Source organism: Aotus nancymaae, unplaced genomic scaffold, assembly GCF_030222135.1.
Source record: "Aotus nancymaae isolate 86718 unplaced genomic scaffold, 86718_ANA_hifiasm-v0.15.2.pri h1tg000040l, whole genome shotgun sequence".
Lineage (NCBI taxonomy): Eukaryota > Metazoa > Chordata > Mammalia > Primates > Aotidae > Aotus > Aotus nancymaae.
The window spans coordinates 25,663,176-25,690,934 of record NW_026988454.1 but is presented as its reverse complement, the minus strand read 5'-3'; the positions used below and the strand labels follow the sequence as shown (position 1 = coordinate 25,690,934).

At 35.4% G+C, this 27,759-nt stretch overlaps 1 protein-coding gene across 4 annotated transcripts in view; it reads right to left on the bottom strand.

The window, feature by feature from the left end:
- Nucleotides 1-6,186: 6,186 nt before the first annotated feature.
- Nucleotides 6,187-27,759, bottom strand: part of NMBR (neuromedin B receptor) — a 76,635-nt gene continuing 55,062 nt past the window's right edge. For 3 of the 4 annotated variants that reach the window (XM_021670825.2, XM_021670826.2, XM_064360389.1), the window contains 2 exons: nt 10,499-10,847; nt 6,187-7,725 (listed from right to left, as the gene is read on the bottom strand). In XM_021670825.2, coding sequence (XP_021526500.2) covers nt 7,324-7,725; nt 10,499-10,847 — 751 coding nt within the window. In that variant the 3' untranslated portion in view covers nt 6,187-7,323. Of the gene's footprint in view, nt 7,726-10,498; nt 10,848-20,322; nt 21,756-27,759 lie in introns of those variants that run through there. The other variant, XM_012474445.2, reaches the window with a different exon arrangement.

The following is a 27,759-nucleotide window of genomic DNA, read 5'->3' as shown; positions in this document are numbered from 1 at the left end:
TATTCCTCACAAGTATTTAGTGGGATTCTAGCTTTGACAAAAAAATATATATAATTACTTTGTGTTAGTGAATGGAAAGGATATAATTATGAGATAGTTTAAATAGAAGCTTTTTTACTTGACACCAAAATGGTGCTCTGAGAATACTGTAGAACTTGCCTCCAGAATTTTGTTATTTTTGCCTTCAAGTGTGTAACTTTCCACCCTGAATTTATTAAGTAATATTTTATTAATTAAAAAGAAGCCAACGTAGTATTCTAAAACAGAGTTCAATGTAAAGCAAATAATTAAAAAACATTTAAAGTGTTTAAACATTTATCTCTGTTTTCTATTTTTTAAATTCATTCTCTAATAATAAATTCTCTTGGGATAAAATATATTCTCTTGTCCTGTGCAATGAGTTATGTCAAACCATTCTATTCAAATAGTACTACATTTTATTAATATGCTTCTAGGCAAACTGCCAAAGAAGAAAAACAAATTCTAATTTTTAAATACTCTAGACAGCTTATTATAGCTTAGGCTGCAATACAAAACTAAGGCAGACAGATCAAGTACACCTGCATTACAGTGTGCACTCTTGTATGGCCTTTCCTAATTCCAAGAGATGTAGTTGATTAAACACATTAACTGAAATAATAAGATTGCTATTAGTAATTTGCTATTTGGCTAAATCTGCCTTTAAAATAAGTTAGACATACACACTAAATTCAATTTGCCATTGAATTCAGTTAGTCATGGACCTAATGCCATATAGCTGCTGTTTGATCAGGCTCTTTCTGCTTTGTGAAGGAGAATCTTTACCCACTAAAAACCATGAACTTACGAGGATAGGAAAGTCTAATGGAGACAACAAGGTCATATTAAAATGATTTGTGGGTTTTTTTCTTTTGCTTCTTTACTCTCATAGAACCTTGATTATGTAGTCTCCCTTTTAATACATGCACATTAATAAACATATTCCAAATGGGATAAGATGGATTTTCCTGCTGGGAGCTTTCTTACACTCTTTAGCTTGAAGAATCCAGCAGAACACCACACATGAGAAGCAAATAGATAGATTTCTAACACACAGCAGAAAATTAGAAGTTTTAAAATACCCATGTTTCTCAATTAAATTTTTCCAGTATATGAAAAACACAATTTGAACATTCTCATACTTGTTTTTTCGGATTTGATTATGTACAATGCCAAAATATCTCAAATGGTAATGAATTTCCCCTTTCAAATATTTCTGTTAAGTATCATTAAATATTTTGTAAAATACCTTTTAGGTGCCTAGATGGGTTAAGTTTACATTATTCATCCACCATGAAGAATAGTAATTATTATCTGTTTCTTGCCCAAAAGGAAAGTTAGTTCCCAGAAATAAAATCTTGGTTAAGTTGTGCTTTATATCACTTCCAACACAAATTGCCCACCACACTTGGCAAAGTAATTTAGAAAATGAAATGTTGTAAAATGTAACGTATAAGTAATGCTTTCTCTAATGATTATTTAAAGATGCAGTTATAACCAGACATTATTTTGCTCTCTTCTTTTTATTCTCTTATAGCTTTACAAAAAATGACTTTCTGCATGATAGCTGATCTGTTAGCTTGCATCTTTTCCACTTGTTTTGAAAAAGTCTAAGAAAAACATGTATATATATATATATATATATATATATAAATTTACCCAAAGTGGAAATATACATGGTTACCCTTTCTTAAAAGAAGCCTAATGGTTGAAACATTTCATTTCTCAGAAACTTTGTGTAAATATTTTCTGAGTGAGCAATGAAGCCAATAATAAAATATTAATAAATGGAAATATTATACTTTTTCAAAACCCATTAACTTTGTAAAAGCTATATGGGATCATATAAACATTTTAAACTTGTTCTAATAAGTAAATAGTCAAATGAAATATGTTTCAATATCCAAAAAGTTCCATTAATTTTTATTCTCTTCCTCCTTTTTTAATATAGCATGCACAAAAGGGAGAAAGAAATGTAGGAGCAAAAATTATGCTCCTAGCTTTTTATATATGAAATTTATTTTTATAAAGGTATTCACATGGATGACCCAGAATTTAAGCTGCTATCCTTCCCTAGAAAAGACAAAGGCAAACTAAGAGAACCACTCTTTTTTGTCTTCCATTGTCAGGTAACCTCTGCATTTCAGTGAGGATAATGTTGACATACATACTCCTGTCTTTCAATGAATTACCTGAATTTCAGACTCCTGGAAGTATTGACTGTAGACAAAATATATTAATTTAAAGTCAAACAGATAAGAGTTCAACAGCAAGTTCTTCCATCCTTATCTGCGTCATAGGATGGGAACCAGAATAGCATCTGTCCTATAGGCCATTATGATGCATTCCTATAAAATAATATAGTACCGGATTTGCCATATAAGACATGTTTAATCAATATTTATTATTACTTCATTACACGAAGAACTATAACTTTAAAATAAAATGATAAAAGCTATCTTCACTGAACAGTTACTTCAGGCATTGGATAAGTAACTTACATGTGTTATATAATTTAATTCAACAATATTATTAATCCATTTTACAAATGCCATGATTGACAGGAAGCAGTCACTGATTCAAAGTATTCCAAGGATACTATTTTTTAACAACTCCTGGTTTAAAGAGGAGATTCACATAAAAGGGCATGTCCTATGTCTTCTATCTACATTAAAAATAATATTTTGTGGATATCTCTTTCCGTAATGGCAGACATTATCATATTAGACTTTTTATCTGAAATACTCTCTTGAATTAAGATACTACTAGATGGAGCTACAGAAATCAATGAATTAATTATATTTTTAAAGGCTATTTTAAGTTATGTATGTTTATTTTAACAGATCTGGTGTTTGGCATTTTTGTTCTACTTCTGACTAATATGCATCATCAATTTGATTTACTTCTGTAGTGTGATTTTGTAAATAAATGTGGGATTTATTTATTTTAATATTATTTTGTAATAAGAAAAATGGAATCTTTAAATATCCAAAAACAAATATAAATATTTAGGAAAATAAAAGTGTAAAACAAGTGTATACAAATTAAATATATGTAAAATTCAACAAATGCCAAAGTTTAAAATATAATTTTAATATAAACCAGATATCATATAATGTACATATGGGTATGTGATAATGTGTATAGCAAAGGACTAATGATATGGTTAGGCTGTGTCCCACCCAAATCTCATCTAGAATTCCTATGCGTTATGGGAGGGACCCAGTGAGAGGAAATTGAATGATGGGGGCAGATCTTTCCCATATTGTTCTCATAATAGTGAATAAGTCTCATGACATCTGATGGTTTCATAAGGGGGAGTTTCCCTGCACAAGCTCTCTTCTCTTGTCTGCCACCACGTGAGACATGCCTCTCACCTTCCACATGATTGTGAGTCCTCTCCAGCTATGTGGAATTGTAAGTCCATTAACCTCTTTCTTTTGTAAATTTCCCATTCTCCAGTATGTCTTTATCAGCAGTGTGAAAATGGATTAATACAGTAAACTGGTACCAGTAGAGTGGAGTAATGCTGAAAAGATACCTGAAAATGTGGAAGCAACTTTGGAACTGGGTAACAGGCAGAGGTTGAAAGTTTGGAGGGCTAAGAAGAAGACAAGAAAATGTGGGAAAGTTTGGAACTCCCTAGAGACTTGTTGAATTACTTTGACCAAGATGCTGATAATGACATGGACAATGAAATTCAGGTTAAGGTGGTCTCAAATGGAGATGAGGACCTAGTTGGGAACTGGAGCAAAGGTGACTCTTGTTACGTTTTAGCAGAGACTGGTGGCCTTTTGCCTCTGCCCTAGAGATTTGTGGAACTTTGAACTTTAGAGAGATGATTTGGAATATCTGGTGGAATAAATTTTTTAAGGAGCAAAGCATTCAAGATGTGACTTGTGTGCTTTTAAAGGCATTCAGATTTAAAAGGGAAACAGAGCATAAAAGTTTGGAAATTTTGCAGCCTGAAAATATGATAGAACAGATAATTCCATTTTCTGAGGAGAAATTCAAGCTGGCAGCAGAAATTTACATAAGTTACAAGGAACCAAATGTTAATCACCAAGACAGTTGGGAAAATGTCCCCAGGGCATGTCAGAGACCTTTGTGGTAGTCCTTCCCATTACAGGCCAGAGGATTAGGAGGAAAAAATGGTTTCTTGGGCTGGGCCCAGGGTCTCTCTGCTGTGTACAGTCTAGGAACTTGAAGCCCTGTATCCCAGATGCTCCAGACATGACTAAAAGGGGCCAAGGGACAGCTCAGGTTGTTGCTTCAGAGGGTGGGAGCCCCAAGCCTTGGCAGCTTCCATGTGATGTTGAGCCTCCAGGTGCACTGAAGTTAATAATTGAGGTTTGGGAAACTCCACCTAGATTTCAGAGGATGTATAGAAATGCCTAGATCCCCAGGCAAAAGTTTGCTGCAGGGGTGAGGCCCTCATGGAGAACTTCTGCTAAGGCAGTGAAGAAGAAAAATGTGGGATCAGAGCCCCACACAGAGTCCCTGCTGGAGCACCACCCAGTGGATCTGTGAGAAGAGGGCCACCATCCTCCAGTCTCCAGAATGGTAGATCCACCAACAGCTGGCAACATGCACCCAGAAAAGCCACAGATACTGAATGCCAGCACGTGAAAGCAGCCAAGAGAGGGCCTATACTCTGCAAAGCCAGAGGGGCAGAGCTGCCCAAGGCTGTGGGAGCCCACCTCTGGCATCAACTTGACCTGGATATGAGACATGGAATCAAAAGAGATCATTTTGGAGCTTTAAGTTTTGACTACCTTGCTGGATTTCAGACATGCATGGGGCCTGTAGCCCCCCTATGCTTCATTTTAGTCAATTTCTCTCATCTGGAATGGCTTTATTTACCCAATGTCTGTACTCCAATGCCTGTACCCTGTACTGTATCTAGGAAGTAACTAACTTATTTTAATTTTACAGGCTCATAGGCAGAAGGCACTTGCCTTGTCTCAGATGAGACTTTGGACTGTGAACTTTTGTGTTAATGCTGAAATGAGTTAAGACTTTAGAGGACTGTTGGGAAGGCATGATTGGTTTTGAAATGTGAGGACATGAGATTTGGGAGGGGCTAAGGCAGAAAGATATGATTTGACTGTGTCCCAATCCAAATCTCATCGTGAATTCCCACATGTTGTGAGAGGGACCTGATGGGAGGTAATTGAATCATGAGGGCAGGTCTTTTCCATGCTATTCTCATGATAGTGAATAAGTCTCCTGAGACCTGATAGTTTTATAAGGGGGAGATTCCCTGCCCGACCTCTTTTCTTATCTTCCACTATTCGAGATGTGTCTATCACTTTACAGGTTATTGTGAGGCCTCCCCAGCTATGTGGAACTATAATTCCATTAAACCTCTTTCTTTTGTAAATTGTCCAGTTTCGGGTATATCTTTATCAGTAGCATGAAAATGGACTAACACAATTAATATGCAGAATTTATAGGGAACTTAAACAAATCAGTAAGAAGAAAACAAATAACCCCATTAAAAAAGTAGGCAAAGGACATGAACAGATATTTCTCAAAAGAAGATATACATGTACCCTCTGAATCTGAAATTTAAAAAAATAATAATTTGCACAGATAATCCTCTACCTGCTTAGTTTGTTAACAGAGCTATTAAATGTTGACCAGATCTCCAAAAAGCAAAGCTCGATATTTGTAAGTTATTTAATATCTCTGAGCCTCAATTTCCTAATCTGTAGAGATAATAACAAGACCTTCTTCAAAGGTAAATTTACAGTGAAATAATGAAGCCTATGTTCAGGGGTCTGACAGTGTGTTCACATGATCTGTTGTTTCTGCAAAATTTTCAAAATCATGTACTCTTTCAAATAAAGATGCCTTCCCCACAATTCCATAACTTCATACCTTGCCAAATTAGATCCTTCTCTTGTTCACCTCAGTGATTATATTGATGATTAAATTGGATAGTACATGTAAAGTTTTAGGACTATGCCTATAACGTAGAAAACACTATTAGTGTTCAATATCATTATTATTATGAAATATCTTAGTTTATATTTATTCTCATTGCTATATCCAATTGAATATTTTATATCTTAAATAGTATGAGTTATGGGTATTTAAGGAAAAGCTTAGTATACTAATAAAGTTTTCTCAAATCTGGAAAAAGAAATAGTATGAAATATATCAATTTAAATATTAGATTTATTGATACATGCTTTTAAAACTAGGAGCTTTTAAAATGCAATCAAGACATTTGCATTTTGCTTAAAAAAGAAGACATTTATTCAGAGAAAACTGTGGTATCATCCAGGAAAAGCAGGAAAAAACTGCCTAAGTGAGATCCCACATATTTGTCAGTTAGCTATTGCAAAAGAAGATGAGCCAGCATAACACAATCTTATCACATCTATACAAAACCATCCAAATAGTCAAGGATTTAGCAATATATACAAAGATAGTCATGCAAACTTCTGAGTTGTAGTTTTGCAATTTGGGGCATATGATACCTATTTTACATTCATAATACAAATTATATTCATATGATGCCTATTTTACATTCATAAGGTAAATCATATTCATATACCTATTTTATATAATTCATATTAATTTCATTATATCTGTTAATCACATACTTTTAAGTTACAGATATGAACTGATTAATCACAGAACTAATCACAATAAATATTGATGTGATGAAGCTCCACCCTTGAATTTTTTATTATTTTCTTCAAATGAAAGATGTATGTGCATGTATATTTGTGTGTATATGCATATATATATATATATGTGCAATAGTTGTGAATGAAATTCACCAGGACAATCTGACTTGTATTTCAAATAATAGGAGTTTGAATATTACCCTCACTGAATCATTAAGTTAATATAAAAATTTATTTCATGCTTCGAGATAAAACAAATCTAAGAGAAATATGCTAGAATTGGCTTTAGCAACAGACTAAATACTGAAGCAATGTTGAATTATACATACTTCAATGGTTTGGGGATCATTTTTAATGTGAAATATATAAAATGCACATGTGTATACATATGTATGTGTGCATAAATACATATATATACATATAATATGTATTATATGTAATAATTTGAAGTCTTTTTCCACATTCCAATAATTAGGAAATTAAAAGAGAAAAAAAATAAAGTCTAGTGTAGAGCAAAAATACCTTGCATTGTCTGAGTCAATCATGAAATTTTCTAATAAATTAGCTAAGCAACAGCAAGAGTAGGATAATTATTTTGTTCTGATCTGCTGAATAGTAATTTTAACCATAAGTTCTCTCCATATAGTGAGTTGAATGGCCAAAATCACAGTGCCATTTCCTGCTTCATGCTGTGCCCATTTACTAAAACAGAACTGGTCACCATGTTCTTAGCATTGCTTTTCAGAGATGTCATACGCACGGCTGAAGAGCTGAGTAGGTAGCTGGTTGCTCTTTCTTGATAGGACTTCCTCCCACAGCAGAGTTGGCTGTTGAAATGCCTCCTGAAGCTTTCACTGAGTAGGTAAAGAGCAAATGGGTTGACACAAGAATTGCAAAAACTCAGAACCCGGGCAACTAAGGTGACAATCATGTGGCCTAGAGATGGATCAATCTCATTATAGTTGAAAGACCGATACATGTAAAGGATGTGGTTTGGAAACCAACAGAAGACGAAGCAGCCCACAAAGACAAGCACAATTTTAGCCAGGCGTCTCCGTGTTTCCATCTGCAAATATAAGACATTGATCCCATTGGTTAAAGTGAAAATGGAACCAGCCACATCCCAGCTTTATCAAGTCAGGAAAGAACAAAATTTACAGCATGATAATACATCAAAATACATAAATTATTTATTTTCCTAGCCAAAGTAATGATGGATTTTGGTCTCTACATTATTTTCATTAAAAACTATTTGACAGTTTATACAAAACTAGGTGGTAAATTAATAAATGGCTATGTCTTCATATTATTTATTTATTTTCTTTTTGCTTAATGTGTCATTGTGTTTAGCATAAATATAAATCATTTCTTTTTGTATCAAATCCAGTAAATTAATAAATCATGGAATATATTCAAGTTCAGGTATTTAAAAAAAAATCAGGGTGTTTTAAATAGGAAAAATTTATCTATAAAATCAGGGCTTGACTTTTTAAAATTACTACTCCATAGGAAAAAAAAAACTTGAGATTTAAACTCCTGACTTACATAAATCAAAAGCATCTGATATAACTCTGAGTCCTGTAAACATTATCATATTGTCACTTTTACAATAAAAATCCATGTTTCTTTTCCATAAAATTTACATACTATGTCTACTGTTTTTAAGAAGATATTTGGGAATGTAATACATAGACAAAATTCAAATATTGCACATCAATACTTTTTAATCTAAAAACAATTTCCTAACATAAACAGTTCAAGGGGTAGCTTATATTTGTCTAGTTTGTAAATATTTAAATAAGGCAACATGAATATGGAAACCTAATTTGTCTAAAGATATTGGCAGTAGCTATCATAGTATTTTCTGAGTGAATATTATTGGTCGTCAACTAGAATATTCCAAGGAAGACTGGAAGGGTTTGGGATTGGAACAGATCCGATGGTAGGGAGCACTAGAGTGGTGATGGAGGAAGCAAAGAAAGGTGCAACTGAAGAGGAGCCCAGGCCAGGAAGCAGAATGTGATATTATTCCACGTGGATCCCAGTGGCATAAGTTAGGCAACCCAACAATCAATGCTAAGAAAGTCAAATGTGAAATTTATCTTTCCAAGCAGTATCATCCCTTCCAGGTGGAGCAGGAGTGCGAGAATTTCACAGCGATCTATACTTGGGAGATTCAAGTGCACAGGCAGGCTGTTGGCATCGAGATTATTTCTCAGCAGATGTCAAGACCCAGTTGCCCTGCTAGAGTTTATAGGTCCCAATAGGGAAATTCACAAAAACAAGGCAGAGCCAAGGCCATTAAAAATTTAAAAAGTGAAGCAAGGGCTGTGTATAAGAGAAGAACTCAACTTTAGAAACCAAAAGCAAATACTCAAATACCTAACTGAGATACAAATTGGATCACAGGGCTCAAATAAAAATGATTATATAAAATAGAAAGCACAGTGAGCCAATGATCTTAACACATTGCCTGCCTCACCAATGCCAGATATTTAGATAAAGTCTGTGAATTTATCTAACAATGCCTTCAATAATTGAGTGATTTTTTAAGTCTTTAAAGCCGTTGTGGGTCTTTGATGCTGATGGCCACCAATTAATAAATGTTACCTTCCATGCAAAAACCCTTTACTAGTTTCTGCTGTTGCTAACATGCCCAAGGCCCCAGCTTAATGCTCCATTTACATTCCAGTAAATTTTAATGATCTGCGATTCAATTTCTTTGCCTTTAATTTGGGAACAGGCAAGGGTAACTACTCTGTACCTGCAAAACCCGTCAGTAGTTCTTTTTTAGCTGTACACATGTGTACAGCCAGAAACTTCCTCACATGAACACTATTTTTGTCTCCTTGGCTATTAACACAGTTAATTTTTACCTTAAATTAGTACTGCATATTCTTGAAGGAAGAAAAAGTACATAAGGTGCATAACGCAATTTTTTTTTAAGACAGAGTTTCGCTCTTGTTGCCCAGATGACATAATCTTGGCTCACCACAACCTCCGCCTCCCAGGTTCAAGCTATTCTCCTGCCTCAGCCTCCCGAGTAGCTGGGATTACAGGCATGCAACATCATGCCTGGCTAATTTTGCATTTTTAGTACAGACAGGACTTCTCCATGTTGGTCAGTCTGGTCTCGAACTCTCAACCTCAGGTGATCCACCCGCCTTGGCCTCCCAAAGTGCTGGGATTACAGGCATGAGCCACCACATCCGGCCCGCATGATGTAATTTTTAAATGAATATATCATCTTTGTAGGGAAAGTTACAAATGTGAGTTGGGTCATGTATTGCTTCAGCACTGGCCCACCTTTGGATCACACCTTTGAGTTCCCTTTCTGCTGTTCTTGCTATTCCCCTCATCTCCCATTCTGACTTCCATCCAAATTCCATCCCCAGATTCCAGGCAGTGTCCTACAGTCCTTTCCTGATGCATTCTTGTCCTAGGCTCCCTGCCATCCTTAGTGGGTTAATGGGAGAAGAGACAATAATTAAATAAATGTATGCTTATATGTAAATATGTGAAATTTTTCTGCTTTGTTATGTTGTTTATTACAAAAAATCTGCATGTAAAGAAAGCCCTTTCAATACATTAATTTCTAATGGTGGAATTCCAGATCTTATCACAGATCCAGATTACTGATAAGCTGAACCTAAGTAAGCCTTTGCAGGGCTGTGATATGATCATATATTACAGATCACCACATCTCTCTTCTAGTTAAGGCTGGTGAAGACCCAGCTCTGTTCTCATCAGTCATAGGATTGAGAGCCATGAAGTAAAACAATAAATAGCAGTTACTTGTTCTGACTAGAACCACACCAATCCACACCTACTAATCTTACCTGTTTTTTGGCATGTTCATTGTATTCTCCAGGAAGATTGTGTGCACTTTTAATTAAGGTCTTTGCAATATGATAATAATAAATGCTAATAATAGCAAGTGGTATGAGGAAATAGACCAAGAAAATGAGAACTGAATGAATCTTTGGATGTAATTCATCTGTTTGAGGGTAGGGGATACATGCTGTGAAGCTGCTATTATCCAAGCTACTGATGCGTGCCACTTCTGAAAACACCGCTTCAGGAACTGCCAACAACACGGAGACCACCCAGATAACCATGGCTTTCACACAGGTCCACAGCACTGCCCCTGACGTCTGCATGTCCATGGGGTTTACGATGGCTCTGTACCTGGGAAAATAATACATCTCAAGTTACTCCATAAAGAGAAAGGAAGAAGAAAGAAAGAAAGAAGGAAAGAAAGAAAGGGAAGAAAGGAAGAAAGAAAGAAAAGAAGGGAAGAAAGAAAGAAAGAGAAAGAAAGGAGGGAGGGAGGAGAGAGGGAGGAGGGAGGGAGGAAGGGAAAGAGAAATACATACTGCTTGGTAAGAGAGATGTCAATATACTATTATTCCCTGGCTGCTTAAAAGTGTATAGAAGACCTAAGGTTCCTGGTGGCTCTCTGTCTACAAGTCATTCCACTACTTATTAGCACAGAATAGAGGAAGAGAGAGAAAAATATTTTAAATTCCTAAATCTTAGTTATTTTATTTCATTTCCAAAATCCTGGACATTTATTTACCTCTTAAATTCTTCTAAATCTATACATGTTACATCTATTATTAAATTCTTCCTTGATACTTTTCTATAGCTTCTGAGTATGAGACCTCTCACTCTTTTTCTAAGGACATTAATAAATTTTAGAAACTAATCTAGATTGGTCATACTAGATTTTGACAAAAAAATAAATAAGAGACTCATCTAGATTGGGAATTTCTCCATAATCCAATAATAAGGACTTAAAAAATTGAAAGCAGAACAATATTCTGTCTTTATACCTCAAATTTATTTCATATCAAGAAAAGATAAAGTTATTTTCTCCTCCCACTTAAAATACTACTGGCAATATACTAGCAATACACTAGTGATAAAGGAATCACACTCCAGGACACAGTAAACAATCCAAAACTCTCTACAGCTAACTCAAACATATGTATTAAGTAAGGTAATGATGATGCAAACAATGCAAAATGGTATGTAAACCTCAAATTTTTTATATTTGTCTTTAAAAGTATTTCAGGTTACAATACACCCAGCAAATAAGAGGCAGTACAACATGATTTTAGTTAGACAAATCTGAATTATTTCCCTATCTCTGATATTTTTTGGAAAATCACTTAAGGTTTGACTTTTTCTTTAGTTGTAAGATGGGGATAAAAATATCCTTCTCAAAGTTGTTGTCATGAGAAAAATATTATAAAGCACCTACAACAGTGCCTGGCAATTAGCAGATCCTAACCACGCCAAGACATCATACCTTCTTCTTATTAACATTTGAATTAATCTGATGTTCCAAATTTAGAACATTTCAGGCCTCATGACAACCAGTTAAAGTCTCTTTCTGTGTTTCTGTAAAGGTGCTTCCCATTCATCACCTGAAGATGAACAGCTTCAGCCTCAGCATCACTCTGAGGGCAGGCTTTCTCTCTCCTTCTCTCTCTCTCTCTCTCTCTCTCTCTCTCTCTCTCTCTCTCTCTCCCCCCCTCCCCCCCCTCTTGATTTGCTGCAGGTGTTATTTACAGACCCTCCATAGAGGAAGGACAGTTCCTGTTTTGTTCTTCGCACTTGAAACACAAAAAAAACATGGAAATGAAAGAAGTGCAACAGCAGAGCACCTCAACACCAGATTAAAGTAGTATGCATAATGCATTTCCCCAGGTTTCTCAAGTGCTAGAATTCAACAGGTGTTTCCTTCCTCTACTCTGTTCTTAAGAAACCAAACGAAGAATTATAATGGATAACGAGAATGACTAACTCTTTTTTTGTTTTTTATCAGATTAATATATTCAAATATTTCTTTTAAAAAAAAGTCAGAGAGCCCTAAGAGTCTCACTTTGTCACCCAGGCTGGAGTGCAGTTGCCTGATCTTGGCTCATTGCAACCTCCACCTTCTAGGCTCAAGCAATCCTCCCACCTTAGCCTCTCGAGCAGCTAGGACTACAGGCATGTGCCACCAAGCCTAGTTAATTTTTGTATTTTTGTAGAGATGAGATTTTGTCATGCTGCTCAGGCTGGCCTCAAACTCCTCCTGGGCTCAAGCAGTCTGCCCACCTCAGCCTCCCAAAGTGCTGGGACTATAGGTATGAGCCACTGCAACCAGCCCTTGCCATGTATCTATAAAACTAACACAGAAATAAACATTTAATATCCTTCTGGCATAGTTCCAGTTTTGTTTGTTTGGTATCTTTGTGCTGTAATCTCTTTCCAAATATTTGGATAACTATGGACTGACAATTCATATTTAAAAGTGAAGTACCAAAAAGCTGATTGTAAATTATTTTTTATGTGGAAGAAGATGAGGAAAGGGTACAGAGGGGATCACTACAAAAAAATTAAGCCTTCTTTTCAGGTTATCGAATACCATAAAGTATATTCTGAACTTTCCTCCATGTTTTTAAAAAGGAGAAGAAAATGTCACTTCTCTACCTCATATCTAAGTACATATACTTTTGTAGAGGTACTGTCTTAGTACTTGGGCTGCTATAATCAAGTGCCATATACTGGGCAGCTTATAAACAACAGAAATTCATGTGTCACAATTCTGAAGACTGGGATATCCAAGATTAAGGCATTGAGAGATTCAGTGTTTGGTGAGGCTCCCCCACTTTTTTTTTTTTTACATAGATGGAATCTTCCTGCTATTTATTTGAATGGTGGGAAGGTCAAGGGTCTCTTTGGAGTCTTTTATAAGGGTATGAATCTCATTTGTGTGGGCCCCACTCTCATGACCTAATCACCTCCCAAAGGCCCACCTCTTAATACCATTACTTGGGGATTAGGATTTCAACATATGAATTTTGGACAACATAAATATTCAGACCATAGCAGGCATTATAACCATGAAGGATGTAGAGAAACTTTAAATAGAAATTAAAATAATACATCTCTTATTTCTATAAGATTGCTAGAAACAGATACAGAAATCTCGGTTTAGGGAAAGCAAGAAATCTAGCAGAAATGTTGTCCTTTCCAACAAGGATTATGAGCTACCTCCTGCAAGAAAAGGATAGACCCCAAGGACGGTCTTTAAATAATACATATTTGAATGAAAGGGAAGAATTGAAAATTCTACAACAACAGAATTGTCATTGAAAATACAGATTACCAAAGTGTTATTAGTACTGAGAAATAGCTTATGATTGTCAAAGAAAATGCTGCATACCAACCATGTGTATCTTTGAAAGCATAAAAAGCAAAAAATAAAATGAGATACTGCAAATTAACATGAACATGTTTTATCATGCTTCATTCAAATATTTATAGAAAATATAGGGAAAAGTATCTCTCATATAAAAAGTGTTTCACTGGGTATAGTAGCATAACAAGTATGTGTAAAAAGGTACATTTTCCCTTACAAATAGTCTCAGGAGGATATCCCTAACTGAAAACTAAATACTAGAGAATAGTTGTTCAAAAGGCAGGTAAAGAGAAAAATAATCACTATTCATGTATTAAACCTCAACAAATAAATAGACTTATTCACCAATTCTTATTTTGGATCTTGCTTGTAACATCTGTGTAGTTTAAATTTTAATGTAAAGAGGTGATTAAGTTTAATCATAAGACAAAATGTATCATAAAATGGAATCTTTTTTAGCTATTACAGAGTCATCATAACATTTCAAAAATCTATATCTACACTAATATTTCTAATGAAACTACCCAAAATTTCTTTCTTTCTTTTTCTTTATTAAACTTTCATTTATCAGGTAAGGAATAGGCCCACAAAAAGTCTGAGTGTGAACTGCATAAGAGAAAGCTCTTGCTCACTGTTATATCTCTAATACATAACACAATGCCTGGCCTGGCCAGTAGAATTCACAGGTTCTCACTAAATGGTTGAAACTGTAGCCTGAGCAACAAGGATATCCTTGTTAGGAGTAATTGTGGTAGAGTGGGTGGGAGCTGTTGGGTATTATGCTGAAGTGGGAATGGTGATGAAAAATGGAGACTGAGTCTAATCTAGTGATGCCTAAGATGCATCAAACTTCAGAATCACCTAGAGAAGTAGAGAGAGAGAGAGAGAATATAATTAGGCTTTTCTGTAGACTTACTAATATAGAGTCCCTAGAATGTGAAGTGTGAGATTCTGCATATTACTAAGATTTCCAGGTGATTCTGATTATAAGCTGGGTTTAGAAACCATGTTTTAAGAGAGTTGTGTGCAGCAGAGACCATCTTTGCCACAGGCTTCCCACAAAGTTGTCCAGTGTGATGGGTACACATTTAGCAACAGAATGGGTCATATCCAGATCCAGCAAAAATTGAGTATCTGAAGAATCAGATGCCTGCTCTTTAATTACGATATGTCATATCATCTGGAAGACATTCTTACTTTGCAAATAAGGAAAACATGACCTTATAGCCATGAGTTTTGTGCCGTTTTATCATTTTCTCCAAGTAAAACATTTGGATATAACAGATATATGGTTAGCACTAGGAACCATAAACCCTAGCCTGATGCAATTCCTCTTTATTTATAATGTGTCCCAAAAGCTTCAGATCAAGGTAGATGAATAATCTTCAAAAGCTATAAAGCAGCATATAAATTATGACAATATTATTAATTTTACGAGAATTCACATTAAATGTGTGAAATTACTTCTAAGTATAAAAGAAAGAAATACATTAGAAGTGTTCAAGATCAATGAGTAAAATATATCTAATTTATTGGAGTCAAATATAATAACCTTTACTTAACAATAAGCCCTGTAAATTCAAATTAAAAACTAATAAACTACATACAGAAATTATAATTGGTTCTGTTTCTATGGTTATATAAAAATAACAACAGAGCATTTTCTATGGAAAGCAAATTTTTCTTTTTGAAAAGGCGACTAGAAAGGTCTCAGAAAAACCTATTTTGTGAACGTATGGGGCATTTTATATTTTCCAACTTTTCTTTTCCCTGATCCTGGTTTCCTCCCTTTTTAGTCCTGTGGTGTTTTGTTTGTATCTTTTTTTAAAAAAGCTGCCTTAAATTCTCCTGTCACAAGTTTGATATGGTTTGGCTCTGCATCCCCATCCAAATGTCATGTAGAATTGTAATCCCCAGTGTTGAGGGAGGGAACTGATGGGAGGTAACTGGATCGTGGGGGCAAATTTTCCCTTCCTGTTCTTATGGTAGTGAGTATGTTCTCATGCGATCTGGTTGTTTAAAAGTGTGTAGCACTTCCCCCTTAGCTATCTCTCTTCTGCCACCATGTGAAGACGTGCTTGCTTCTTCACCCTTCTGCCATGATTGTAAGTCTCCTGAGGCCTCCCTAGCCATGCCATGCCTCCTGTACGGCCTGTGGAACTGTGAGTCAATTAAATCTCTTTTCTTTATAAGTTACCCAATTTCAAATAGCTCTGTATAGCAGTTTAAATAATATAAAGTTGAACAAAAATAAGTTGAACATAAATAAGTAATCACTCTAGTACCATAGGGTGAGTGTGGACTATTCTTCAAAAGAGTTAGAAGCACACTCTTGATGCCAATCTCAGAACCAATTAAGAGACTGACAGGCAAGGGCTATGGAGCAAAGAAGAAAGCATCATCTCCAGTCAGGGGCAGCTAGTTAACCTGAATCTGATCTTCTGTTCAAAGTTTTGATGAGAAAGGAGCAAACAGTTAACAGGACTCACTCCCACCACTGGACGAAGACTGATGGAAAAGTCCTATGAAGCCGAGAGAGTGTTAGACCCAGGGCCTTTATACAATCTATTTCAATATCTTAACAGATAATTACACTCAATAGAACATCTGTTTGCATTGATATGATATACAAATAATATTAATGAGTCAAAACATTGTCTACTGACCCAGTTGTGGAATGAAATCTTATTATCCTAACCGGCACACAAAAACTTGGATTTTTTATTAATAATTATTAAAACATTAGAAATTTAATCAGATTTGGTACAATATTATTTTTGAATTTAATCAAACATTGGCTATCTAGGATCAGAAAAAAAAATCGCCCAATATGTTAAATTAATGTTTATTTTTAATAGTTTTTATAGTTTTAATTTTTAAATTTAACTTATAAATGCATTTTGATTAATAGTTATATAAGAAGCCAGAAAAAAGAATTGACATCTAATTTTTTTATTTGTAGATACATGACATTATAAAGTTTACAGTTTAGCACTGGGGATCTGTGAGAATTTTTCCTATGAAGGAGAAAGGAAAACTCTATTCCTAAGAGTTATTTGCATTTTAACAATGTGCCATCAGAGACAAAAAGGTCTTCAAGAATCAAAGAAATAACATTCCAAATTTGCAAATGCAGCTACTCATAGATAGGGAAAGAGATAACTATAACACCAACCATAAGCAAAATATGGCTTATGGGTCACCATCCAACCTGATGCACACAAGTCCCAATACTCCACATTGGGACATGGTAGTGAGTGTGTGTGTGTGTGTGTGTGTGTGTGGTATGTGTTTTTGAATAAAACTGTTAGAAACATAATACAACATAGAATATAGACATTTTTAATCAACTACTTTATATAAGCAAGTAAACAATGTACGTTTTCAAAATAGTAAGAAAAACATCTATCAAGATAACAGTAAAAAAAAAATGATAATAAATTAAGAGCACCATTATCACCACTTCATGCCATACACAAATGCTGTTGCCTAGGAATGTGTTTGTTGAAACTCTTCAGAAGAGTTTGGAAAGTCGAGGATTAATAATCACAGACACCAGCTGGGCACGATGGCTCACGCCTGCAATCCCAACATTTTGGGGGGCCGAGGCAGGCAATCACTTGAGATTAGCAGTTTGAGGCCAGCCTGGCCAACATGGTGAAACCCCATCTCTACTAAAAATACAACAATTAGCCAGCCATGGTGGTGTGCACCTGCAGTTTCAGCTACTCAAGAGGCTGAGGCAGGAGATTTGCTTGAACCTGGGAGGCTGAGGTTGCAGTGAGACAAGATCCTGCCACTGCACTCCAGCCTGGGCAACAGAGCAAGACTCTGTCTCAAAAAAATAAAATATAATAATAATCCCAGATACCAGTGTCGTGTGACCACATTTTGGCCATATCAAACAAGTTGATTTAGGCCTCAAGGTGGATTCAAAATATTTGTGTTTTTCATTTTAGAGTCTGCAATCTAATGATGCTGACATTATTGAAGTATAGAATATGAGTCTCTACTTCACATTGGAATACGCTTTCTGAAATCTAATTATCTTCCTGGTTTTTTTTCTATATACTGTGATCTCTATTTCTTAACTCTCTACTGTTATTTTATTAGGCAAAGACAATTAGGCCATCTATGAAGATAGGATATATGATACAAATAATTGAATTTGTTGTTTAAAGATTCTAATAACAGAGTTTTTGTTATTTGTTATAGTTTTTATTGCTGCAGCTACTACTTAATTTTGAATTCAAGGTGCTTCTTTTATTTTGCAGTTACACTTCATGATGTTCTTTCACTGTAATAAATCTAATGAACCAGCTTCTGTACAATTTTTTTATGCTTGGGTGCTTTGTTTTAAATTCAACTTTTAAGTCTGCTGGTAAATAGAAAATAATGCTAGTAATTTCTTATACTCATAATTGTAATAATGTGGATTAATGGTGAAGAGTTTAGGCTTTAAATGGTGTTCAAACACGTTGGCACCATCAGTGGCTAGCTGTGAGATCATGAAAATGTTGCTGAAATTCCAATCTCAGTTTTCCTAGCTTTAAAGTTTTTAATTTAAAAATAATAGTGCCTATTTCACAGCATTGTGAGGATTGAAAATTCACACAAAAAAGTTAGCACTTGCTAGGTGCAATTAATCCTACAATTGATTCCACATTCACAGGAAATCACAGCATTTGGTGAGATGTAGTAGGAGGTCATCAAGTACTAATCAACTATTGATTGCTATGCTCTAGAAGAAAAATAGAAGTGTTGACAATATATAACAAACCATTTCCAATCCATTTTAAGTGAATCATGGAATATATTGCATAATTTCATTACTAGTTACTCAGGTTTCCTAGTTTATCTTTCCTACACACTGGTAGACAAGGGAAGCCTATGGACCAAGTAGAAGAGGTATATTACCTTTCCTAATCGTTATTATTATTCATTCTGTATTCACAGAGTACATGATGCACAAATGAAACAGAAAAAGTCAGTAAATATATGAGGATTATTATTTTATCTGATCTTAGGGCAAATTTACCTGTGTAAATCATTTTGTGTCACCACGACAATAGATTGTAAAAACTGGTGTGAAATAATTGCTACCAATGCCACCTCTTTAAAATGAAAGCATAATGATAGTACTTTAAACTATTGTTGTTGCTAATCATTAATATTTATTCTAATCATTAAGTAGGTTTTTTAAACTTTCTACATAAAATAAGATTGTATAAAGAGGGGTAGCTAAACTAGTCATGTTTTTGTTTTGGAATTCAGAAAAATATTTTAAAAGATAATAGAAATGCTGACACATAAACAAAATTAGGTACATAATTTATACAAAAGGCACCAAATTTTCCAGGAGTGTGGTTTTAAAGAATATATTACAGGAACTAAAAAGTGAATCATTTTCAGTTTCTCAAGTCTCTCAAATGTTGTGTTTCCCTCAATGAAGATTAATTCTTCAATGCCAAAGTAGTATTCCAGTATTATTGCAAATATCAGGAAATCCATATACAGAATCATTTTTCATTAGCAACTGAATGTGTAAATTAAAGAGGAGAGTGAATACCACCTTAATTAGCCGAGTTAAATTGTTTATCTAAATAGCATAAGTCAGTCTCCATTCCCAAGTGAATTAGACCACAGCTGCATGTAAAGATACCTAATTTTGCATTTTCCCTCCCATATCCAAACATTCACCTCTGCTTAAATGGACCCTGAGTCAGGAGACTTGGACTTTCCTCCCTGGTTTTCCATTAGAAATCACATTCGCTGGGCCTTAATATGCACATCTGAAAAAATGACAAAGTTGAACTAGCTGATCTGCAAATTAGAATAATGGATTTTCACACCCTAACATATGTGAAGAGATTTGATGTATTTTGGGTACCTATCTGTGAAAAAAAAGTATCTTAGCTTCAGTTATTAAACAAGAGGAATGTGAAAAGTTATCTGCATAAAGAACATTTATTATTTTAATTGGTTTACTAGCAAAATTCAGTTAATAAAGTAAGGCCCTCTCTTACTTGAAAAAATCAAAATTGAATATTTGCCTAATATTAAGCAGACATTCTTGCCTATCCGATTCTTATTTTACTGCATAAAGTACACTTTTAAGATTTTAAGCATACACAAAAAACTTCAATAGGATACTTGCTCTTTTGCACGTTTATTCTATAGCTTTTCTATGGAATAACATTCCCTAAGTGTCGGAGAGGGGACTAGGAGATGCATTTTTAAATGCAATTTTGTTTCTTAAAACATAGTGATTTTCCTATATTTTTCCAAGCCTCATATCTCAGTCCGTTTTAACTTTGTTTACTCTTCTTCACACTCTCTCCCTCTCTTCCTCTCCACCCCCAACCTTTCCTTGTGTCCTTTTGCCAGTAGTTGCCCTTCGGGCGCATCTTCTCTCCCCGCCCCTCTCCACGGCTTTTCCACGCTACCCACAGCTACCTGTGCTCTTACCTGTCGGCACTGAGGGCAGTGAGAGTGAACACAGAAACCCCCACGGAAGTGAGCTGGATGACCGGGATCAGTTTGCAGCCCACCTTGCCGAACATCCACTCGTCGAAGAAATAGCGCGAGGCGTCCACCGGGACGCAGGTGAGCAGCAGCAGCAAGTCCCCAGCCGCCAGGTTGGAGATGAAGATGTTGGGGACGCTCCTCACGGCGCTGTTGGTGATGAAGATCTTCACCAGTATGATATTGCCCAGCAAGCCCACGGTAATGATGAGCAGGTAGAGGGACGGAATCACACAGCGGATCACCAACTCCGCGGTGGTCCCGTCCAAGGCCGGCAGGAAATCCCTTTCCCACCCCTCGGGAACAGAACCGCTCTCATTCGCGCCTGTGGTCACCGAGAGGTTGGAAAGAGACTTGGGGGGCATGATCTCCTTTCCAGCAGAGTCCGCTGGAGTTTTCACGCGCTCCTGAGGACTGAACGCTCACGATTTGAGTTTAATCGATGTCCCTCCCTCTCGCCCCTACAAGTTTACTGCCCGCAGGGCGCGCGTCACAGCGCCCGGTCCGTAAGAGTTCAGGACCTGGGGAGAGGATCCGTCCACACACTCTGGCGCTCTGCTTCTAGAGGGGGTACACGGTTCCGGCTAACTCTGAATTTAATTAAAAAAAAAAAAAAGCAAAGCGGTTGCGTCTTTGTTCCGTATTCAGTGGCTTGTTCTCGCGGTTAGCTAGCGGAAAACAGCCTTTCAGGAACAAGGAGCTGTCCCTCGGGGATCAGTAGAAGCACCTGCCCGACTGTTCGCCCAGAGTAGCGGAAGTCATCCTGGCGCTGTCCAGCGGGCTACGGCTGAAATTCTGGGAATTAGCGAGGGGCCACCCTCAACGTGCTTTTCCTGCAGCTTTGTTCTTGTTTGTGAAGTTCCTGTTGTATTGTGTGGAACTGGAGGGGAGCTCAGTCGTGTGTGTGTGTGTGTGTGTGTGTGTGTGTGTGTGTGTGTGTGCCCATATATACATCCATCCTTACCCGCCTCCAAGCGGGAGGAGCCCTAGGCAAGAAGTTTGGAATCTCTGAGGATTCAAGGGCTGAGCTGGCAAGTCCCTAATGCTGAAATACAGAATTTAGGGGGAGAAAATGAGTGCCAAAGAATGAAGTTCATAAATGAAATCCTGTCGCTACTGTTCCTCTATCTACTTTTCTTACCTTACATGTGAAAATTATTTCCTATAGTTGGCATATTATGTTTAAATTTATATTGTACTGAATTATAACATATATAATGTATACATTTCTTAATCGTCCTGCTTAGAGCCCACAATCTAACCACCATCTCCCAAAATAACAACTATTTGGCTTGTTATTAGATTACCGGGCCTCCTATTGAGCATCGTATAAAGGGAATCATTCAGCATACACTCTTGTGTCTAGGTTCTTTCACTGGACACCATATCTGTGATCCACTTATTTTCTCAGGTTGCATTTTTTATTAATGTATACTACATCATTTTATAAATATACCACTGTTTATTTAGCTATTCTATATTGATTAACATTTTGATTCCTTATAATTTTAGCCAACCTGAATAATGTTTCTATGAACATTCTTTTTTTTTTTTTTTTTTGAAATGGAGTTTCGCTCTTGTTGCGGAGGCTGGAATGCAATGGCGCAGTCTCAGCTCACCGCAACCTCCACCTCCCGTGTTCAAATGATTCTCCTGCCTCATCCTTCTGAGAACATTCTTTTACAGGTGTTGAGGTACACATTTGAATAAATACCAAATGTGGATTTGCCAGCTTGTAGTACTTGAGTATGTCCAGCTTTACTGGAAACTGACAATTTTTCAAAATGAATTACTGACATTCTTTTGGAACCTTGCTTGACAATATCTATTAAGGCTGAGTGTATGTATGTTTATGACTGAGTAATGTCACTCCTAGATATATATTCAATAAACATCTTATATGCTGTTTAAAATAGGTTGTCCCTAAGAACAAAATAGTTTCCCAAATCACCAATATCTGAGTCTAATGTAAACTGATCAGAAATAGTGGCTCAGTTCTGGAGCTAAAGAACATTCTTCATTAGGAAAAACATTTAGCTAGTTGTTATTAAAGGATAAAATTGTATAATAACAATGTAACTAGCCAAGGACTACTTATGATGATCTAGCCATAAACTGATAAAATGTGTATATGTGCGATGTCATTTATAAATTAAGCAACTTTTCCAGATATTGCCCACCAAGAGCAATATCACATCATAATTGAATTAGACAAGGTAAACATTTGTCTTGTAATCAATTTTTAGTTTTATGTTTTCTAACTCAAATAAAAGTCCTTATTGTACTCTTATGGAATTTCACTGCTTAAAATAATTCATTATAAAATTAGGATTAGTTAAATAGAATGTTTATATATTTGAATGTATAAATATTCTATTTATATTTATGAAAATTATATATAGAGAGAGAAAGAGGGAGAGAGAGAGAGAAAGAGGGAGAGAAAGCAAGAAAACTAATATTACATATAGGTTGAGAAATGTCTCTAGGAATTTTATCTCCAAAGTTATTTGTTTTCTTTTTAACAACCAATCTTACTATACAAAATAAATTACTAAAGCAATCTTCTAAGTATGAGATATCTAAAACTCAAACCGCAACTATGCCATTTAAACATATTTTATATAAATATATATTGAAATTTAAATTACTGTATGAATTTTTACATTCTCCGCTGATTGTGTCTGTGTGTTCCTAATCATTTAGATGAGGAAAAATGTTTAGTCTAAAAGCTGGATTAATAAATATCCAATTACGAGGCATTGGAAAAGCAAATAATCTGGATTGAATTTTCTCCATTTTAAGGAAATCCATATGTATTTACTTAAAGATTTGTGTTCACGGTAGTGAAGAATATAATGAATATTTTAATAATGATGATTTTATTGATACTTTGTTGAAATGTTATAAAGTTATCATAATGTATTATTTAGATTCATTACAAAATTATATATAGGAACAGAGTAGTCTTATATTTATAGAATGCATACACATCAAAAGTAAACATCTACTGAAATGAAACACTATTTGTTTCTTTATATTTTGAGACAGGGTCTTTCTCTGTCACTCAGACTGGAGTGCGGTGGCATGAACATGGCTCACTATAACTTCAACCTTCTGCACTCAAGCAATTCTCCTGCCTCACCTTCCCCATGTAGCTTGGACTACAGGTGTGCCCTACCATTTCTGGATAACTTTTTAAAATTTTTTGTAGAGATGGGGTCTCACTTTGTTCTCCAGGATTGGTCTCAAATTCTTGGGCTCAAGCAATCCTCTTGCCTCACCCTCCCAAATTGCTATAATTATAGGCATGAGCCACTGCACCCAGCCATAAAAACCTTTTCATTGTATTCAATGTGTCATACACCATATTAGGTTCCTTAGACTTATATACTTAATGTTTATCAATATTCTTGGATAAAAGTATTTGAGTCTTAATTTACCACATGATTCAAAGAGACAAGATAAATTGTCTAATTTCAAAAAGGCCTCATAAAATTGCATTTTGAAATTTATTGTATTTGGAATAAGTGTTTGTTATGTCTCCTTGTTTCTAGAGAAAACAATTGTGTGAAAAAATGTGGTTTCTATAAGTATACACATTTAATCTTGAGGTATTTAATGTTTATTAATACACACTGTATATTTTATTGCCCTAATACAAGAACTGTTCAGAACCATACTGATGCTGTTTCAAATTCATTGACATGAGTATTATTGTTGTAAGTGTATATGAGGAATTTAAAATTTAAACCAATTTTGTAATCCTCATCTGCTTCAGTGTATCTATCCCTTAGTGCATCATGAAAAAATATAAAATATCATACTTATGGAGACATTTTATAGATTTTTCTTAAGATCATGACCAAGGCAAATATACCCACTACTATCATTGTTATTTAACACAATAGAGGTGATTCCAACTAATGCAGTAACAACAGATATTGAAAGAAAAGCCTAAAATTTGAGAGAAAGGAGATACTAATACAAAGATACAATATTAAAATCAGAGTGGAACTGGCAAAAGAACAGAAAAAAACATCAGTGGAAGAGAACAGAAAGTTCAAAGGCAGTTGCATCTAGATAAGGAAAGAAAACTCAAATGTATGTTGCAACAAATGAACACAGAAAAATATAACTTACTAGATACTACTGGGAAAACTGGTTCACAGCCAAGAAGAATAAAATGGAGTCTCTATGTAATACTATATGTAGTATTGCAATTCTAGTGCATTAAAGGTCACAGTATGAAAAAGTAATTTGGGGAAGATAATGGAAGAAAATCTTAAAGAATATATATGAGACTATGGGGGTAGGAATTGATTCCTACTTCAAGTCAAGATGGAATAACAGAGAATACATCATAAAAATAAAAACCAGACAAAATATCTTAAACAGTAGTTGTTAGACACTGGCAACACAAAAGAGGCAGCACAAAACAGTGATCCCTAAGACAGAGTTAACAGATGAGATGAGTGCTACCATTGCTCTATCTTACTGCCTAGAGAAAGAGTTTTCAGTCCATGCACAAGGATAAGGAATCCACACTGAGCCTGGTGGTCTCTCTTACTTGAAGAGATGGAATTGGAATCAGCAGAACAGAGAAAAGAGAGTCTCATAGAGAAAGAACTCTGGAGATGCACAGACTTTCCCCTTCAGTTTTCAGCTAAATACATGTTTCTATCTGCATGTGGGAAAATTAACCAACTTTCAGGAAAACACTTACCCAAAAGGGGTCAGTTGGTGATTTAAAGAAGATATATTCCTACCAGCCAGAGTATAACAACCTTGTAAAACACATAGTTTCAGAAGTGTATTGTTTTGTAGTTAGGAAAAATTAACCACAGACCAAAGGCTTCTCTGATCTTGCCTTCAAGCTTAACAGCCACGATTCAAATAGTAAAACTAGTTCTAAGAAACCTGGTGGTATCTTAGAACAAACCTTAAGAATATTTAAAGTACCAATGGCCTTGTTTTATATCTGGGCTACATCCCAATAAATGTGTCATAAATTGAAAATATCCTAAGTGGAAAATGCATTTAATACCCTAACAAACCTACCATAAATAAAGTCAAAAAATTGTAAGTCAAATCATTGTAAGTGCAGATGCTCCTCAACTTAGGATGGGGCTATATCCTGATAAACCCATTGTTAAGGTCAAAATATTGTAAGTTGCACTATTTTATGTTGGGGGTTATCTATAATGTTTTAACTATGTAGAACCCACCAAGGTAAGAACATATATATATCTGACTGGCATGCACTTGGAAATTACCAACCATGAAAATTAGCAGGTAACTACATCTAAAAATAAAGACAAAAATCAGTTAATTGAAACTAAACCAATAATGGCACAGATGACATATAAGTAGATAAGAACATTAGAAAAGTTAACAAGACTCTATTCCATGTGTTGAAGCAGGAAGTTGCATATTAAGGAGAGACATGAAAAATATAGAAAGACATACATTAAATTTCTACAGAAGAAAAAAGTCATAAAAATAAACTTCATATAATTAATGGCAGAAAAAAAACACTGCAGGAGAAAAGATAAGTGAACTTCTCAATGTAGTAGTAGATAGTATCCAAAACAAAATATAGACAGAAAAAGACTGGGTAAAAAATGAACAAAAAGTGTACTCTGGGAAACTTTAAGTGGCCCAATATAGCTATAGTTGGATCTCCAAAGGACAGAAAAAAAAAGAGCAGAAGAAAAAAGTATTTGAAGAAATAGCCCCCAACTTTTCATAGTTAATGAAAGCTAAACCCTTCATATCCAAGAGGATTAGCAAATCTCAGGCAGAAGAAACACAAAGAAAAACCTGCCAAGATGAGAAACTAGAAACTATTTTGCTAACATCAGGAACAAAGAAAGGATGTCTGCTCTCACCATTCCTTTTCAGTTTTGTACTGGAAGTTCTCATCAATTCAGTAAGACACGAAAGTACATAAGGTGTATATTGATTGGGAAGGAAGAAATAAAACTGTCTTTGTTAACAAATGACATGATTGTCTACTAGAAAATCTGAAAGAATCAACAAAAGACTCTTGCAAATAATAAGTAAACATGATGAGGTTGCCAAATAAAAATTAATATACAAAAGTAAATCACTTCTTATATACCACCAATTATTAAGCGGAATTTGACATTGAAAACACTAAAACATTTACAGTAGCCACCATATATGAAGTACTTAGATGACAGATCTTAGTGGTACTTAGACTATAGTAGTTAGACTATAGTACTTAGAATTATAAAAGGAAAATTCAAAAACTGAAGAAAATTGGAGAACTAAATAAATAAAGAGATATTTCATATTCATGGATAGGGACACTCAAGTTTTCTTATCAAGTTGTAAGTTCTTTTCACATTCACCTATAGGTTCAATGCTATCTTAATCATAATCCCAGAAAGGTAATTTGTGGATATCAGCAAAGTGATGGTAACATTTACGTGGACAGGCAAAAGACTCAGAATAGCCAACACAATTTTAAAGGAGAAAAACAAAGTTGGAAGACTGATCCTAACTTATTTCAAGACTTATTATGAAACTACAGTAATCAAAACAGTATGGATTTTAATAAAAGAATAGACAAATAGATCAATGGAACAGACTAGAGAGCCGAGAAATTGACCCACATAAATATAGCCAACTGTTCTTTGACAAGGAACCAAAGGCCAAACGATGAAACAAAGATTAGTCCTTTCAACAAATGGTGCTGGAACAACAGGATGTCCTTAAGCAAAAGAAATAAATCTAGACATAGACTTTATGCACTACACAAAAATTCACAAAAAATAGACCATAGACCTACATGTAAAGCACAAAAATTATAAAATTTCTAGAAGATCATATCGAAGAAAATCTAGATGCAAGAGATCGAGACCATCCCGGTCAACATGGTGAAACCCCGTCTCTACTAAAAATACAAAAAATTAGCTGGGCATGGTGGCGCGTGCCTGTAATCCCGGCTACTCAGGAGGCTGAGGCAGGAGAATTGCCTGAACCCAGGAGGCGGAGGTTGCGGTGAGCCGAGATCGCGCCATTGCACTCCAGCCTGGGTAACAAGAGTGAAACTCCGTCTCAAAAAAAAAAAAAAAAAAAAAAAAAAAAGAAAATCTAGATGAACTTGTGTATTCATCTGTTTTCACACTAGGTAATTTATAAAGAACAGAGGTTCAATTGACTCACAGTTCCACATCACTGTGGAAACATGACTGAGAGACCTCAGGAAACTCACAATCATGTCGTAAGGAGAAGGGGAGGCAAAGACCTTCTTCACATGGTGGCAGAAAAGAGAGAGAGTGAAGGGGAAGTGCCACACACTTTCAAACAAGCAGATCTTGTGAGAACTCACTCACTATCATGAGAACAGCAAAA